The 15,417-nt window shown below is 30.1% G+C and overlaps 2 protein-coding genes and 1 long non-coding RNA gene across 3 annotated transcripts; 2 read left to right on the top strand and 1 right to left on the bottom strand.

The window, feature by feature from the left end:
• Positions 1 to 78: 78 nt before the first annotated feature.
• Positions 79 to 9,573, bottom strand: LOC112638702. Its single transcript, XR_003123133.1, has 4 exons — positions 9,362 to 9,573; positions 3,369 to 3,608; positions 2,624 to 2,790; positions 79 to 256 (listed from the first exon to the last, which is right to left on the bottom strand). It is a non-coding gene; the product is annotated as an uncharacterized LOC112638702 (long non-coding RNA).
• Positions 2,639 to 8,498, top strand: LOC105258080 (soluble guanylate cyclase 88E). Its single transcript, XM_011269138.3, has 12 exons — positions 2,639 to 2,823; positions 3,418 to 3,631; positions 3,804 to 4,077; positions 4,300 to 4,423; positions 4,735 to 4,876; positions 5,165 to 5,291; positions 5,459 to 5,663; positions 6,024 to 6,170; positions 6,425 to 6,557; positions 6,902 to 7,129; positions 7,236 to 7,574; positions 7,662 to 8,498. The coding sequence occupies exons 1-12, from the start codon at positions 2,656 to 2,658 to the stop codon at positions 8,069 to 8,071; spliced, it is 2,511 nt and encodes an 836-aa protein (XP_011267440.1). The 5' UTR covers positions 2,639 to 2,655; the 3' UTR covers positions 8,072 to 8,498.
• Positions 9,574 to 9,997: 424 nt separating the features above from the next.
• LOC105258081 (protein RER1) lies at positions 9,998 to 12,953 on the top strand. The gene is made up of 6 exons (XM_011269139.3): positions 9,998 to 10,191; positions 10,917 to 11,000; positions 11,306 to 11,410; positions 11,483 to 11,579; positions 11,851 to 12,068; positions 12,416 to 12,953. The coding sequence occupies exons 2-6, from the start codon at positions 10,926 to 10,928 to the stop codon at positions 12,506 to 12,508; spliced, it is 588 nt and encodes a 195-aa protein (XP_011267441.1). The 5' UTR covers positions 9,998 to 10,191; positions 10,917 to 10,925; the 3' UTR covers positions 12,509 to 12,953.
• Positions 12,954 to 15,417: the final 2,464 nt, after the last annotated feature.

The following is a 15,417-nucleotide window of genomic DNA, read 5'->3' as shown; positions in this document are numbered from 1 at the left end:
GGATGAGATTGAAAAGTTGCGGAAAGCGGTGGGAGATCCGTATTGAATCCATCTGATTATTCCGTACACGGCACTGTGTTGCGGGACACGTGATTCTGCGTTTGTACGCGAAATTGTACAATGCGCTGCTACTCATCGGTGACCTGTAGCCCGCCGTTGCATCTTTGAAATTGCGCAAAGGGCATCATCGAGGAGCTCGAAAGAGTGTGTTTTATCATTTCACACAAACGAACGGAGATATATCGGGGTGCGTCAACTGCAACAGGTAATAAAGTGATTTGTACACTGAATAATTAGATAAATAAATTATATAACGACGTGAGATAAAAAAAAATAGAAGCAATAGACAAAAATGATAAAATTATAAATTATAGAGAAAAAAATATTATTATCGTGTGAAAAAAATAACGAGAGATGTTTCGTTATAATAATTCATTATTTAATATTACAAAGCAAAACCTATTTGAAGATCGATGGATAGAGAAATCTCGTTAAACTCGTTTGCAGAAAGACGAACTTGCTGCTAAAGTAAAGTAGCTCTTAATATCTTGCACAGAATCGTCTCTGTCAATGGCGGGAGAAGAATTAGTTTATTATTATAGCAAAATATAATTTGTTCGATAAAATTTTCGATTATATTTTCAACAAATGAAATAAATATTATATAAGACTCTCTTTTTATTATAAAAAATGCTAGGATAAAAATACGATGTGCTAGTAGATTTTTGTATCTCTTTATTTTATATGTTCTAATATGTGTTGTAATATATATCTTGTGAGATGTACTTTTGATCGGCGTGAAATATATGTGCGTGCGTGCGTATGTATATATATATATATATATATATATATATATATATATATATATATATATATATAGTTTTAGATAGAGTAGATGCAATCGGACGTATGGATGTGTTTATTTCAGGATATTTTTCTAGTGACTCTTTACGCTCTTCCGAAAGAGCTTCATATAAATAGAAGTGTAAATGCTGCCATGCGAAACTCGTACGATATTAATGGACTTATATACTGATTTCAAATTTCTGCAATTTTTTAATTTGCTCTAAATGTCAAAAGACAAGAATCGAATATTTTACGAGCAATATCAAAATATATTAAAGAATATGAATATATGATATATGAATTTTATTTTTCGATGTCTTCTTGATTTTATTAATGGAATATTCAATGCATTTAAAAATCTATAGACTGTATTAAGTAGCGCGAGAGAGATCAAAGTTATATTTTTCGAGTTAGAGATATCATCAGATCTTATTAAAAGAAAAGATACATTTTATCCTTATACTAAATTATTCTTATCTTATCGTCTCTTTTATTATGTCCGAATAATTGAAAAATTTATTTTCGAAATATATTAATATGTTCATGATTTTCAAAGAAACGAAAAAAGTTATTGCAGTTTTTACTTCTTTGTTACATCAAAAATAGTTATGATCTTTAAATAGTTATTGTTAAGATTAATGATCGCACCGGGAAGATTTTAACGCTAAGGATGCGTTTTTGGCCCGAATAGCCGAAGCTTGAACATTATTGATGTTGATGAAACGTCTTAAATAAATCAGCGGCGCGGGATCGTCATCGTAAGGCGACATACGTGAGCGAAATGATGAACGATCTAATAATAACACTCTTACCCATATGGGAAGTTGATTTTAATTCAGGGGCTGAACACACACATACACACACATCAAATCCCGTCCTTTTAATAAGCAAGGTCAGTAATCATGGTGATTGAGATTCGCTATGAGCATCCTCGAAGTAGCGTCAAAAATTAAAGAGATTGTGTGCGTACTCATCATATACATTTCATCATACATTTGATGTTTGTTAGATGCCGATTTTAAAAAGATACTCTTTTGGAAAGGATGCGCCATGTCTGTGTGTGTGCGTGTCATGTAAGAGCGTCATTCAAAGAAAAAGTGATTATTTTAAAAATGTACACATATACAGGATGTTCCTAAACAGGATGTGCGAAAAATTTCATGAAGGAAAAATTCATATACAATGTCTAAATGGCATAATTTTCGAGTTACATGTTAAAAAAAGTTCTAACAAAAAAATTTTTTAAATTCAAAAAGCATTCAAAGTCAAAACAATGAAATTTTAAAAAATATACTTTGACCAAAAAAAAAACCAAATTAAAAGAGGAATTGGTGGAAATGATCACCTTCAGCCATGATACGTAAATCTGTTCTCCATCTTTCTCCATTAATCGATGAATACGTTCAAAAATATTAAATATATTATCCATTGTTTCGCAATTCCTTAAATCTTCGATTATTTCAATCGATATAAATTAAAGATTAACAGTAATTCTAGAGAAAAAAATTCAAGAGATTTAATTTTGGGGACTGAAAGAGAAGAGCAAGTTGAAATCCTGTTTTTAAAAATTTTGTATTTACGCAGGACGACACCTTGTATTTATGCAGGACATTGATGTACGAACTTTTCTTCAAGAAATTACCTAAGGAATCATTTTCCGATTTTTTTGGCACATGTTTAGGAATATTCTGTATATAAACGGAAATTTAATGTATTTTAAATATATATATAAACTATATATATAAACGCGTGCGAGATTATAGTAGTAAAAACTCACGTGTTTCCAGTACAATTTGTCCAAAGAGAAACATGTACGGTTTAATCTTGGAAAATCTGGCCGAATACATAAGGCAGGTTTATGGCGAAGATAGATGGGAGGAGATTCGCAGACAGGCATCTGTGGACCAGCCGAGTTTCAGTGTTCATCAAGTTTATCCGGAGAACCTGATACCAAGATTGGCAAAAAAAGCAATTCAGGTGTGATTCGCAATAATTTCCTTAACTTATTTTCTGATATATCTCATATTTAGGCATTGGAAAACTTGATATTTCGTATTTTATGTCGTATAAAACTGCATGATTTATGTATTGATATAAAATCAAGGTCGGCAGAATTTCATTTTTTAGATAAACTCTATGCAAATGATAAAACCGATATTTTTCGGAGAAACCGACAAAACTATCCCTTTTATTAAAAATGTTAAATAAAATGTTAAAAGATAAACGCGAATTTATATTGATAAAATTTATAGAATATATATATATATATATATTTTTTTTTTTCATTAAACTAAAAATTAACATAAAAATTAGTAACATTTATATTTTCAAAATTTTGTTTATTTTCGTTCATATTTTAAAAATTTTAAAAAGAATTAAAAAGAATTAAAAAGAATTTTATTATTATATTGATTTCATTTTTTAAACTGTAGTGATTAATAATTATCGCATCGACACAAAAAAATTGAACACTTAAATACTTATATAGAATATATCGTCAAAATATTCGATCATTCACGCACTTTATCCGTAGCAAAATTGCTCAGGAAAATTCAAATTGGCTTATTTCAGGTACTCGGCGTGACGGAAAAGGAGTTCTTCGACCAAATGGGCGTACACTTCGTAGGATTCGTCGGTCAGTACGGTTACGATCGCGTGCTCTCGGTACTGGGACGACATGTGAGGGACTTCCTCAATGGCCTGGATAATCTCCACGAGTATCTCAAGTTCTCCTACCCGAGGATGCGAGCGCCGTCGTTCATCTGCGAAAACGAAACGCGTCAAGGTGAATGCAAGATATCAGCCAACAGTCAGCTTGGCGTTTCAATGAGAGAATTCTTTTTGCTGATTTGTCTTTTATTCGCATTATAAATAAGAAATAAAATTAAGCAAACAACTTGTCTCTCTTGCGCTGTAATATTTTGGAGTCTAAATTTTTTAAAGACTGATGGATGCAGGTTTGACTCTTCATTATCGAAGCAAACGTCGGGGGTTCGTCTATTATACGATGGGCCAGATAAGGGAAGTGGCTCGACACTTTTATCACAAAGATCTGCAGATCGAGCTGGTGCGCGAGGAAGTGCTGTTTGACACCGTGCACGTGACCTTCCAACTCACTTTCGACAATCGCGCCTTCACGCTCGCCTCACTGGCGATGACTCGTGAGGAGAAGCACCTGCCGATCGGGGCGTGCGTGCTCTTCGAGATATTTCCCTTCTGCATCGTCTTTGGGTACGTGCTAATGGTATTACACTTTAACGGTTCAATGTTGTTAGAAATGGATTAGAAATTTTTTATTTCAAATCAAATTCTGGCCATAGCTCGATAATTATTACAGGGATTCAAATAAAAAGCGACTTACTGGAATTAATTAAAAATATCTGAAGTACGTATGCAAATCGATCTCTAAACAATAAAAAAATTTATATAAGTCAATCGATGTTTAAATTTCAGCTCGGATATGGTAGTTAGAAACATCGGCAATTCATTAATGGTCATATTACCAGATCTGGTAGGCAAGAAAATCACATACTTCTTTGATTTGGTTCGACCGCTTATCGCGTTCAAATTTCAATCGGTAAGCTCAATAAGTGTAATAAGTAGAAAATTCAAAAGATCTAATAAACAATGATTTAAATCATCCTTCTAAAAAAATTATTTTCGATAAAATTAATTTAAATTTAAATAATTTCTTCTCTCTAGATAAAAACTTTTTTCTAAGGCTTAACGTAATTAAAATAATTAAAAAATAACATAATTATCAATAATTAGCATAATTAAAAGGCTTCAAAAACCGATTTTATAACATTTAGGATAAACATATTAGTTTACTTCTATAATTTCAAGCGTTTTTCAAGCAAAATAAATAATTAATTTTATATGATTTAGATATTGAATCGAACGAATAACATCTTTGAGTTGGTTACTGTTGAACCAGTGCTTACGGAACGATTGAATGACCGGCACAGAAATGAAATTTTCTTAAGTGACGAACTTGAAGTCGTAGAAGATAAAACTTTACGGTTAAAAGGTACATTTATCGTTCTTCTTAAAATTAATTTCAAAAATTTACTAAGATATTGATTGTATTAAAAGGGAATACAGAATTAACAATTAGTTATTACTTAATTATTAATGAAGTTTGAAATATATTTATATATTGTTTACTTTTTATTCACTGTAATTAAGATATTCTTCGCTCTGATTTCTGTTTTTATTACATACAGAAGTAAAATAATCAATTTATATCAGAAAATAAAATATATAGAATATATATAAAAGATTTAAGAAATTGCATCATTAATAGCATCTCTTCCAGGTCAAATGATATACATGGATAATTGGAAAATGATGATGTATCTTGGTACACCAGTCATGCCCGATCTAAACGCTTTAATAGCGACAGGCCTTTACATAAATGATCTCTCGATGCATGATTTCAGCCGGTAAAAAAATCACGCAATGCGACTTAAGACGTAAAGAAGTTTGTTATTGTTATTGAACTTGATTATTGTGTGATTGTATTACAGTACTTATATTAAAAATTAAACTCACCGCGAAATTGTAATTAGATTCGATTTAACTATCGATTTAACTATCGATGATTTTGCAGAGATCTCATGCTAGCTGGGACTCAACAGTCCGTGGAGCTGAAATTAGCGTTAGATCAAGAACAGCTTAAGAGTAAAAAGCTGGAGGAATCCATGAGAAAATTGGATGAGGAAATGAAACGTACCGATGAATTATTGTATCAGATGATTCCTAAACAGGTCGCGGATCGTTTGAGAAATGGTGAAAGTCCGATTGATACTTGCGAGGTGCGATTAATTAGAATGGAGGGAAATTTTTTCTCTTTTTGTTCGTCTATATTATTAATTGACGTTGTACGAACCAAAATTGCTTAAAAGCAAAGCCGGCATCTTATATTATCTAAAACATAAGAATAATTAAGTAAAACTATTCTTTAATATTTTTCCTTTCTCTTTGAATAAAAAAAGGAATGAATAATCGAAACAATTATTCATTTCTTTTTAATATTAAAATTATAATATCAAGTAAATTCATCCTTTTTTCAAATTTATAGATTATGCAAAAGTAATTATATCCAATTTATAGAAAAAATTTGCATTGTGTCTCTTGTGACATTAGTATCTCGTGTACATTTTGTCTGTTTACAGATGTTCGACAGCGTGTCGATCTTATTTTCGGATGTGGTGACCTTTACTGAGATTTGTAGTAGAATCTCCCCTATGGAAGTTGTGTCCATGTTGAATGCCATGTATTCGCTGTTTGATACTTTGACCGAGAGAAATCGAGTGTACAAGGTATTCTTTAGGTACTCCATGAAAGAATATCGATTGTAATTTTTCGAAAAACTTGGTTCACACTTGTAACGCGCGCAGCCTCGAATCTTATTAAGGCTAATCCGATGACAGATATGCACTAACGTGTGAAGTTGATTTATTTTAAATTTAATTTTTAATTAGGTTTAACATCAAAATTAAAATCTCACTGAAATAAATTTACATTCAAATATTACTTTTTTTTATAAAATAAGTAATAATCTCTCTTATTTAAGGTCGAAACTATAGGTGATGCTTACATGGTAGTCTCTGGTGCGCCGGTAAAAGAAAACGATCATGCGGATCGCGTATGCGATATGGCTCTCGATATGGTCGAGGCAATAACCGATCTCAAGGATCGTTCGACAGGTACAAAGAAAAAGAAACAAAAATCGTCGATTCTTTTTTTGAAACTCATATTCTCGGAATTTACAATTTTGTTGAAATTTGATTGTTATTCTTATCTTATCGATTTTTTAATTTTATATAAATATTTATTAATAAATATCTATTTTATCATTATTATCTTTCTTTTTATTATTACTAGATTCTCTATATATAAAAAAATGAAGAAAAGTTTGAAGAAAAATTCTGCTATGTTTCTTGATATTTTTCATCTTTTAACGATTACTTTTTAATATTTATCGCGAGAAATCTTCGCGGAATAGTAAAGAATCAACATTAGACTGAGACAAAGACGTTAATTTTCACAGGTAATCATCTTCAGATACGCGTTGGCATTCATAGCGGTGCGGTCGTGGCCGGGATCGTTGGCTTGAAGATGCCGCGATATTGTCTTTTTGGCGATTCCGTTAATACGGCAGCTCGTATGGAAGCAACTAGCCAGGCTATGCAGATACACATATCTGAATCCACACGGGAATTGCTATCGCCCTCGTACAAAGTTAAAGAACGCGGAGAAATCGAGGTCAAAGGAAAAGGTAAGATCGTCTCTATTTTTTATTCTGTTCTATGAGATGTTCTCTATGAAGTGTCTTTAATTCTCGTATAATTATCCATTATATTGCATCATTACATCGATACCAGGTACGATGAAGACCTATTGGCTGGAGAAGCGAGAAAAGCGTTCCGTCATGACTAAGGGTATTACTATACAGGAACCCCATCAATGGCATACGAGAAGCTTCGAGAAAAGGATTTCCACAGTGGGCGCGATAGGTCTGATGATAAGTCCAGGCATGTATGACAAGTCAACTTCGAGAGACGTACCGTCGAGACGAGGTTCGTCGAAGATGTCATCCCCGACGCCACCGGGGTCCTCGGGATTTTTTTCCGAAGAAAGAAGAATATACTCCCCCATTACTTTTCACGATGTCGCGAGACGATCAGTCGCCAACTCGCCAACGAAGAACATGGAAATTCGAGGTAGGAAACTTGGAACCTCTTCGCAATTTTTAATATAAATATAATGGTATTCCACTTTTCATCGCGATAAATTTTTTTTTCTCGCAGAGTGTCGATCGAATTCTATGGGCGCGATGGGCGTCAAGAATGTCTCCGATATGTTCAGTTCTCTCCTGAGCGACACGGAGGAGCACTTTCGGCAGCATCGGGACAGTTTGTCGCCGCGTGCAGAAAATCGATCGGCTAGCGTGCATATGAAACCGGAAGTGAAGATCAATACCGTCTCGTCCTCGTCTTCGCAGAGCTCCGAGGACGAGTCAAATCCGTCGCTGACCTCGTCGCAAACGCGAAAGGATAACGTGGATATGACAGCTGGTGACAACAGCGAATGCGCGGCGATCAGCAGCGATCTCAGCAATTCTCAGTTGCTGATGCAGCAAGACCAGTGCTGTCCGGGATTCACCATGCCGAAGAGTAGCAAAATGCGTCATCAGGGGAACAGTTGTATTATTTTCTAGAGCAAAAGATGGAGATCGATAAGACTAATCTTTAGAGTTTGGCATTAAGTCGTTTTATGTGTATTATTTTCTCACTTGTTGTTATTTATCTTCTTTTTAATACATGAGAAATAAAAATATCTCATTATTTTCTTTAAGGGAAAAATCGATTTTCAAAGATCTAGAGGTTCCATCGTGAAAGAAATATAATATATGACCGTACATTGTGTATAACATACAGATAACATTGTTGTTTTTAAAGTAACCTTGCAATTAAAAGATATGGAAAAATATTCTTCATCTATTCCATGTGAAATAGATTCTTTGGTAAATTTTTAAGTAAATATTAAAGCAGTTCTTGTGTATGTTACTTTGATGCAAGACAATTGAATTATTATCGATAGCACATGATTATACTAACAATAAATGTACTTCACGCATATTTAATAAATTGTACATATCAATAAATATAAAGCTGAAAAGTATTGAAGCATTTACATTAGTCATCTCTCAACGATATCATATTTTTACCCCTTACCCAAGTATTTATCTAATCAAACGGAATTGCAATTTCCAATTAGCGTTTCTTTTATGAAAATTTTTTTAATGAAAACATCAATCAACGAAAATCAAAACTGTCGAATCGGCGAGTAATAATAAGACAAATTTAATTTCTTTATATATTTTTATACAGTTAACTATATTTTTATATAATCAATTGTTATATTTTGAGATTTTATTTTATTCATTTCTATTCAAACTTTTATATACAAAATATATATAAATTTCTTTCAGCTGAATAAAATACAATTGTTAAAAATACGCCATATATTTTACTTTGAATAATTTTTGAAGAACGCAGAAAAAGAAGAAAAAATGTTAGTTTAAGAAAATTTTAAAATATTGTTGAGATAAAAAGTTCGCGCGCATGTTTTCATAATACATATATGTATAGTCTAAAAATCAATGAAATTGATTAATAATAATAAGTATTTTTTTTTTCATAAAACATATTTGTATAAAAAGAAAGACATGTACGTGTTTGTATTTAATAATTTGAATCTAACTTCGAGCTTTCACAACAATTTTACTTTTCTACGATTCTACTTTGGGAAAAAAAAGTGTTGCATAAATGCGGATACAAATCTCTTAAAGAGTTTATAATAATTTAAACATAATTTCGCAACAATTAAAGAAATTTTCTTATTGTTCTACCATCATTATCTATGAATCTTGGAATCTTGTATTGGTACATTTTGCTCTAATATACGTGATTATTCAAATTTAGTTTACAGAATAACGTTGACTTACCGAATACGTCGACAAGATGAGATAAATTTCCAAATGCACTCGTGCGAAATTCTCTTGATGCAGATTTTACATATAACTCGCGGCACAGTATACTCGTGGATTATTCAAATTGAACCTGTTCAAACACGACTCTCTAATCACACATCGCACGGCGAACGCAAGATAATACATGATAATTTTGCAAGACTGCCGCCAACTTGACGGAGACCGGACCAATTAATGGATGCGCTCCGTTTGACACTTTAGGCCGGGTCTACAATAGGCAATTTAAGCCTTAAGAGATTGACCAATCACAACAGTCAAGTATGAAGAGAATACTCGTCTGTGATTGGTCAATTTCTTAAGGCTTAGGGCTTAAATTATCTACTGTAGATCGGGACTTATGTTCGCTTTTAAACAGGATTCCTCACTCTGATTGGCCCATTTCTGAAGTCTTTATCTTCGTTAAATATAATAAATAAGTTAACTTTTCAAGGATTTACTTTTAGATTCTTCTTAATACTATGCTGTTCGTTTCTTAATTTTTATGGTATCGTTCGTCAAACGTCTGATCGGTCGCGATAGCAGTTACACGAAAACGAGCCTTGAAGTTCGGCTTATGGATGAACAACGAAGGCGGTCGCGGGTCGCTGCCAACTTCCCCTCACACTCGCACTCGCATTCTCTACGCTCTACAAGAAACGTCTAATCATAGTAGTATGCCATTAATGTTGTGACGTGGTGTTATATATTATTTTTTTTAAACAATATAGATATATATAGATATATATATATATATATATATATTCAGCGAGACACGTGTGCTGCAAAGAAAACGGCAAATATCGCAGGTAAACGATCGCGGAACGGCACATTTTCCTCCGAAAACCGCCCCGTGTGATCGTCATCGGTCACAAGCTCGGAGGTTAGGTCAGATCCTTGGCATAGAACCCGCCGTGCCATGTTGCTTAGAGAGGATTAACGATGTAGTATCATCGTCCTTTCCTCGTGACCATTATATAGGAATCATTGCGTCCAAATTCGTGCCAGCGATAAGGATCCTTTCTTTCCGATCTTTATCCCGATACGAATATGCATCAGGATAGCGTCAAACCATCCATCTGCAATGTCGCAGTGAATTTAAATTTGTATCAATTACCATAACGAAGTTCTTCGAGAAATTTCCTAATGTTTGTCTTTCGGCCGAGTCAATTATTGTTAATTAATGACTAGAGAGGGCATGATAAATTTTCGATCGTATAGGTAATAAATTTATGACATTGTTCTTACATGATGAATTTCAAACACGTAGCATCACAATGTAGCAGGCTCGATCACCTTTTGTGAAAAAATATATTCAATTGTATGACTTGTGTATAAAGATAATACAAATTAAGAAATTTCTCTTGTCTTTTCCGAATCTTTCCCAAATGAAATTGAAAGATTATTTATATATGATTTATATGATTAATAACAATTTATATAATCTACTTATATATGATTAATATTCTTTATGGATTGATTATCAGACTTTAATTTGTATAATTTGAAATATAATAATATTTTCTACTTGTAGTAAGAAAAAATGATGCAGGATGAAGACTTAGGTGGTTCTACGAGACGGAATGTCGTTAGTCAAGGAATAACAAGAATATCGCAGGTTAATATATTTACATATACAGCTTATTTAATATTTTATATAACAATCTCTATTTCTATTTTATTTCCTTTTATTTTGAAATATAATTCTATAATATTGTTATTATATAAAGTAAAATTATAAATGATTTATGAACAAGATTTATATAAATTTGATTTATATTTATATTTATGAATTGCTTTCTCTATCGCAATCTATCATTGCCGATCTAGACAGTCTTAAATTTTGTTAATTGCATTATATCACAATTTTTTGTATGCTCATGTATATTATATAATTATCACAAAACATTTTTACTATTGCAGATATATCAAAGATATCTAGATCTATGGACACCTCATGCAATATCAAGATGGCTGTTTGCCCTATTCCTATTAGTTCTTTTTATTCTACGTATATTTATATCTCAAGTATAGTATTCTTTATTAAATTGATGAGTTTTATTCATTACAATTGCATCATAATACAGAAAAATTTTGCAGGGATGGTATATTGTTACATATGCATTAGGAATTTATCACCTCAATTTATTCATAGCATTCCTTACTCCAAAAATTGATCCTGCTATGGATTTTGATGGTAAGCAGTTTGATAGATTTCATATTATTATTTCTCAAATTATATATACAAAGGATTTAATTACCCAATTTGATTATGTGAGAAATTACATATTGAGATTATATAAGAATTACAAATTAAATTCTTATAGAAATTAATGAGAAATTATATAAAATAAAATTTAGTATAGTTAGTATTATTATTAAGTGAACATAATCAAGTTTTACTTTTAACTTAATGCAATAATTTAATTGAATCTGAAAATTTAATGTTATTTTAAATGAAATTGTAGATGGAGAGGGCCCAGAGTTACCTACCAGATCAAATGAAGAGTTTAGGCCATTTATCAGAAGATTACCTGAATTTAAATTTTGGTACTCAGTAACAAAGTCTACAATTGTTGCCATGATTTGCACACTATTTGATTGCTTTAATATACCAGTATTCTGGCCGATACTTGTTATGTATTTCATAACGTTATTTTGTATCACAATGAAGCGGCAAATAAAGGTAAGGAAATAATAACTTATATAATCTTTTTATAAAGATTTTTATAAAATTTTAATTATTTTTTATTTTATCTACTTTGCATTATTTCAATATAGCAGTCATTGAAAGATTGCATATAGTAAACTTAATGTTGTATTGATAATTATAAAATAAGAAAAATTTTGTATACATAGATTTATGAAAAAAAATATTTTAAGTTGAAAGTAAATAAATCTTTTTTGTGAAATAATTTTCATTTCTGCAAATATAGTCGATAAATCCTCTTTTATTTGATAATATTTATTTAATCTTTAATTTATTTTTTAATCAAAAATGTTTTGATTGAACGCATTTTTTTCTTTTTGCAGCATATGATTAAGTATAGATATTTGCCTTTTACTCATGGCAAACCAAAATATCAGAACCATGAAGATACCTCACGGTTGATATCGTCAAAATGAATAGAAATAAAGATACATTGTGCCTGTGCAGGCGTGTAAGCGTATAGATTTCAATTTCTTCTAGTACAGCGCAAGGAACATTAAAAGAAAACAAGAGACAGAGAGAGAGAGAGAGAGAGAGAGAGAGAGAGAGAGAGAGAGAGAGAGGGAACAAAGAGAAAATTTTTTTTAACATTTAAAAAGAACGGATATCGCCTTGTATGAAAAAGGATCACGAAAGCGCATAACTCTTGATTATATAATATACGGTATAATAATTGAATTATATAATATCTTAATATATTTGTATCATAAAACTTGTACAAAGTATTGTTAGCTCTTATCTCATTAAAAAAAAAAGAAAATATCATGCATAGCAATTGATATCGGATGCAGTTGTCAATGTAATACACTGTGAATGAATGTAAGAAATTCGTATGCATACAGAGATGTTATTACAATTAAATTTGTTTCTTACTTTAGGGAGTATCGTTTCCTGACGTGTACATTCCATGTGATTTCTTTGTATCTTTAAAATAAGCTATTTTTTCTCAATTTTCATTAAGATAACTAATCTATATCGTCGTCTTAATCGAGAAGCAGTAGAACACAAAATATCCTGCCGTCCATTTTAAAGTTATTAATCAAAAGGAGAATTGAAATCATAAAATGCAAAATGTAAGTTCAGATTTTTACTCTGATGAATTAATTAATTTTAATTCTTTCTTAATAAAACTTGTTTTACTGATCTATACAAATTTAATCAATTTTCATTATAATATTATTTTATATTTAAAAGTTTTAAGACAAAAATTAAAGAAAAATCATCTGGTTTTTAAAATTCTGGTTTAAAAAATTATTTTGATATAATTTGATATAATTTTAAAGAAATTCATTAATGTTAAATGAAATTGGATCAATATATTTATTTTTGATATTTTTGAAGAGATTGATTAAAAAATAAAACGCGCGCGCGCGCGTGTATGTGCGCGTATGTGTTTGTGTACATACAACACATGTTTTATTTTTTAATATATATATATATATAATATATATATATATATATATATATATATATATATATATATAAAGATATATATTAAGATTCTATTTTCCTTATCAGTTTAATATTAAAATAATTTACTTTAATACACATATTTTAATATTAATAAGAGAACATTTTTATAACTGGATAATATTTTTTATCTATTATTTTTGATAAAATTAAATTCATATAAAAAAACTTTACCATATTATATTTTTTTGTCGGATTAGTATTATTTTGCATTTTATGACTTCAGAATCCCCTATTTCATATATAATTTAATAATAGGTCATGAAAATACATTCATACAACTCTCGAAATTTTCCCTTGGACATTCATTCAATAATATAAATATACACACAATATAAATATAAATATACAGCCGACCAATAATATGACGGTATATTGCATGAGAAGATCTGCTTGTTAGGATGCATGTAGTTATTTTACACTAGCATACTAATTACAACTTTTTTAAACATCGAATATAGAAAATATACGTTTATTCGAAAATATGTAATGAAATATTTAAGTGGGAAATATTTTTTTAAATCAATTTTGCGTCTTTGAATTATTTTTTAATTTATTTTGTAATAATTTTAATATCTTTAAAAAAATGCAATAAACTGTTTAATAAATTATACTGTATCAAATATATATTAACTATTAACATAGAAATATTGTTAAGTTATAATATTCAAAATTATACCACATGTTTTTAATTTAATGCATTAATAATATATTTGCACTATATTTTTCTCGTATTTCGTGTATTCTAGGATTAAAAACGAGAGATAATCGGATCGGATCGGATAAATATGCTTTTTACACTGATGAATTTGTGCTATAACAATTATGCGCTTTACACATTGTGAGAGAAACGATGCTCATGAAACTAAGGTTTATATAAAAAGAATTTTGGTATAAAAATTTTTATAAACGAGAATATGAGGTGATTGGATTTATTTCACTGTATATAGCTGAATACTTGTACACAAACTACCTGTTTTTAGACAATTACACAAATTTCAACTGCTGATGTACATGTATAAAATGTAAACAGAAAACACGTTCTTAAAAATCAAATTTTATATCAACATTAAATATTACATTGTCCAAAGATATATAGCGAAACATGTAGTTGTACGAACGATAAGCCTTTTTTATTTCCGCAAGTCTTATTTATGTTATGACTGATATATATGTATATGTATGTACATTTTTAACAAATGTTGTGCGGAACTTTATCAAAATTTGTGTGTTGGCTTTATTCTATATTTTATTGTGTGAAAAATATTGATTGATTTAAAATATGTGTAAAAAAAGAATAAAATTACTAATGATTACCAGGTACAGTTTTTTGCACGTTTTATACTTCATAATATATCTATACAATAATCTCAATTCTTTTATTTTAAATATTATAATAAAATCAATTATTATATTATATATTTATAGGATTGTAAAGAAAAATGATTATTTTTTTACATATATATAAAAGAAAGTTTGTTTTGTTTCGATATGAGTATGTATAACTTTTATGTATATTATTATGTGTATAATTTGTTTCTTTTAATATGTTATATTTATAAATATGAGTATCATAAAAAAGATATTTATTGGACTTACTGTTAGAATGCATATAATATCTTTAAAACACTTTTAATAATGATTGTTATAAGTCTTCAATTTTTTTAATTATAGTTTTCAACACTCCTTGAAACTAATTATATAAAGTTTAAACATATACAGATATCTTTTTGTACAATGTCACACACACGTACACACTAGACGTTGTGGTATAGTTTATAGTAGAACATCAAATTATACAGAGAAGCGATTATTAATAACAAATGTATCTTCTTTACATTTGTTCGGATAATTG

This window comes from Camponotus floridanus, unplaced genomic scaffold (assembly GCF_003227725.1).
Source record: "Camponotus floridanus strain SB8 unplaced genomic scaffold, Cflo_v7.5 scaffold350, whole genome shotgun sequence".
NCBI lineage: Eukaryota > Metazoa > Arthropoda > Insecta > Hymenoptera > Formicidae > Camponotus > Camponotus floridanus.
Note: the sequence above shows the minus strand (reverse complement) of the source record. Positions and strands in the feature narration are given on the sequence as shown.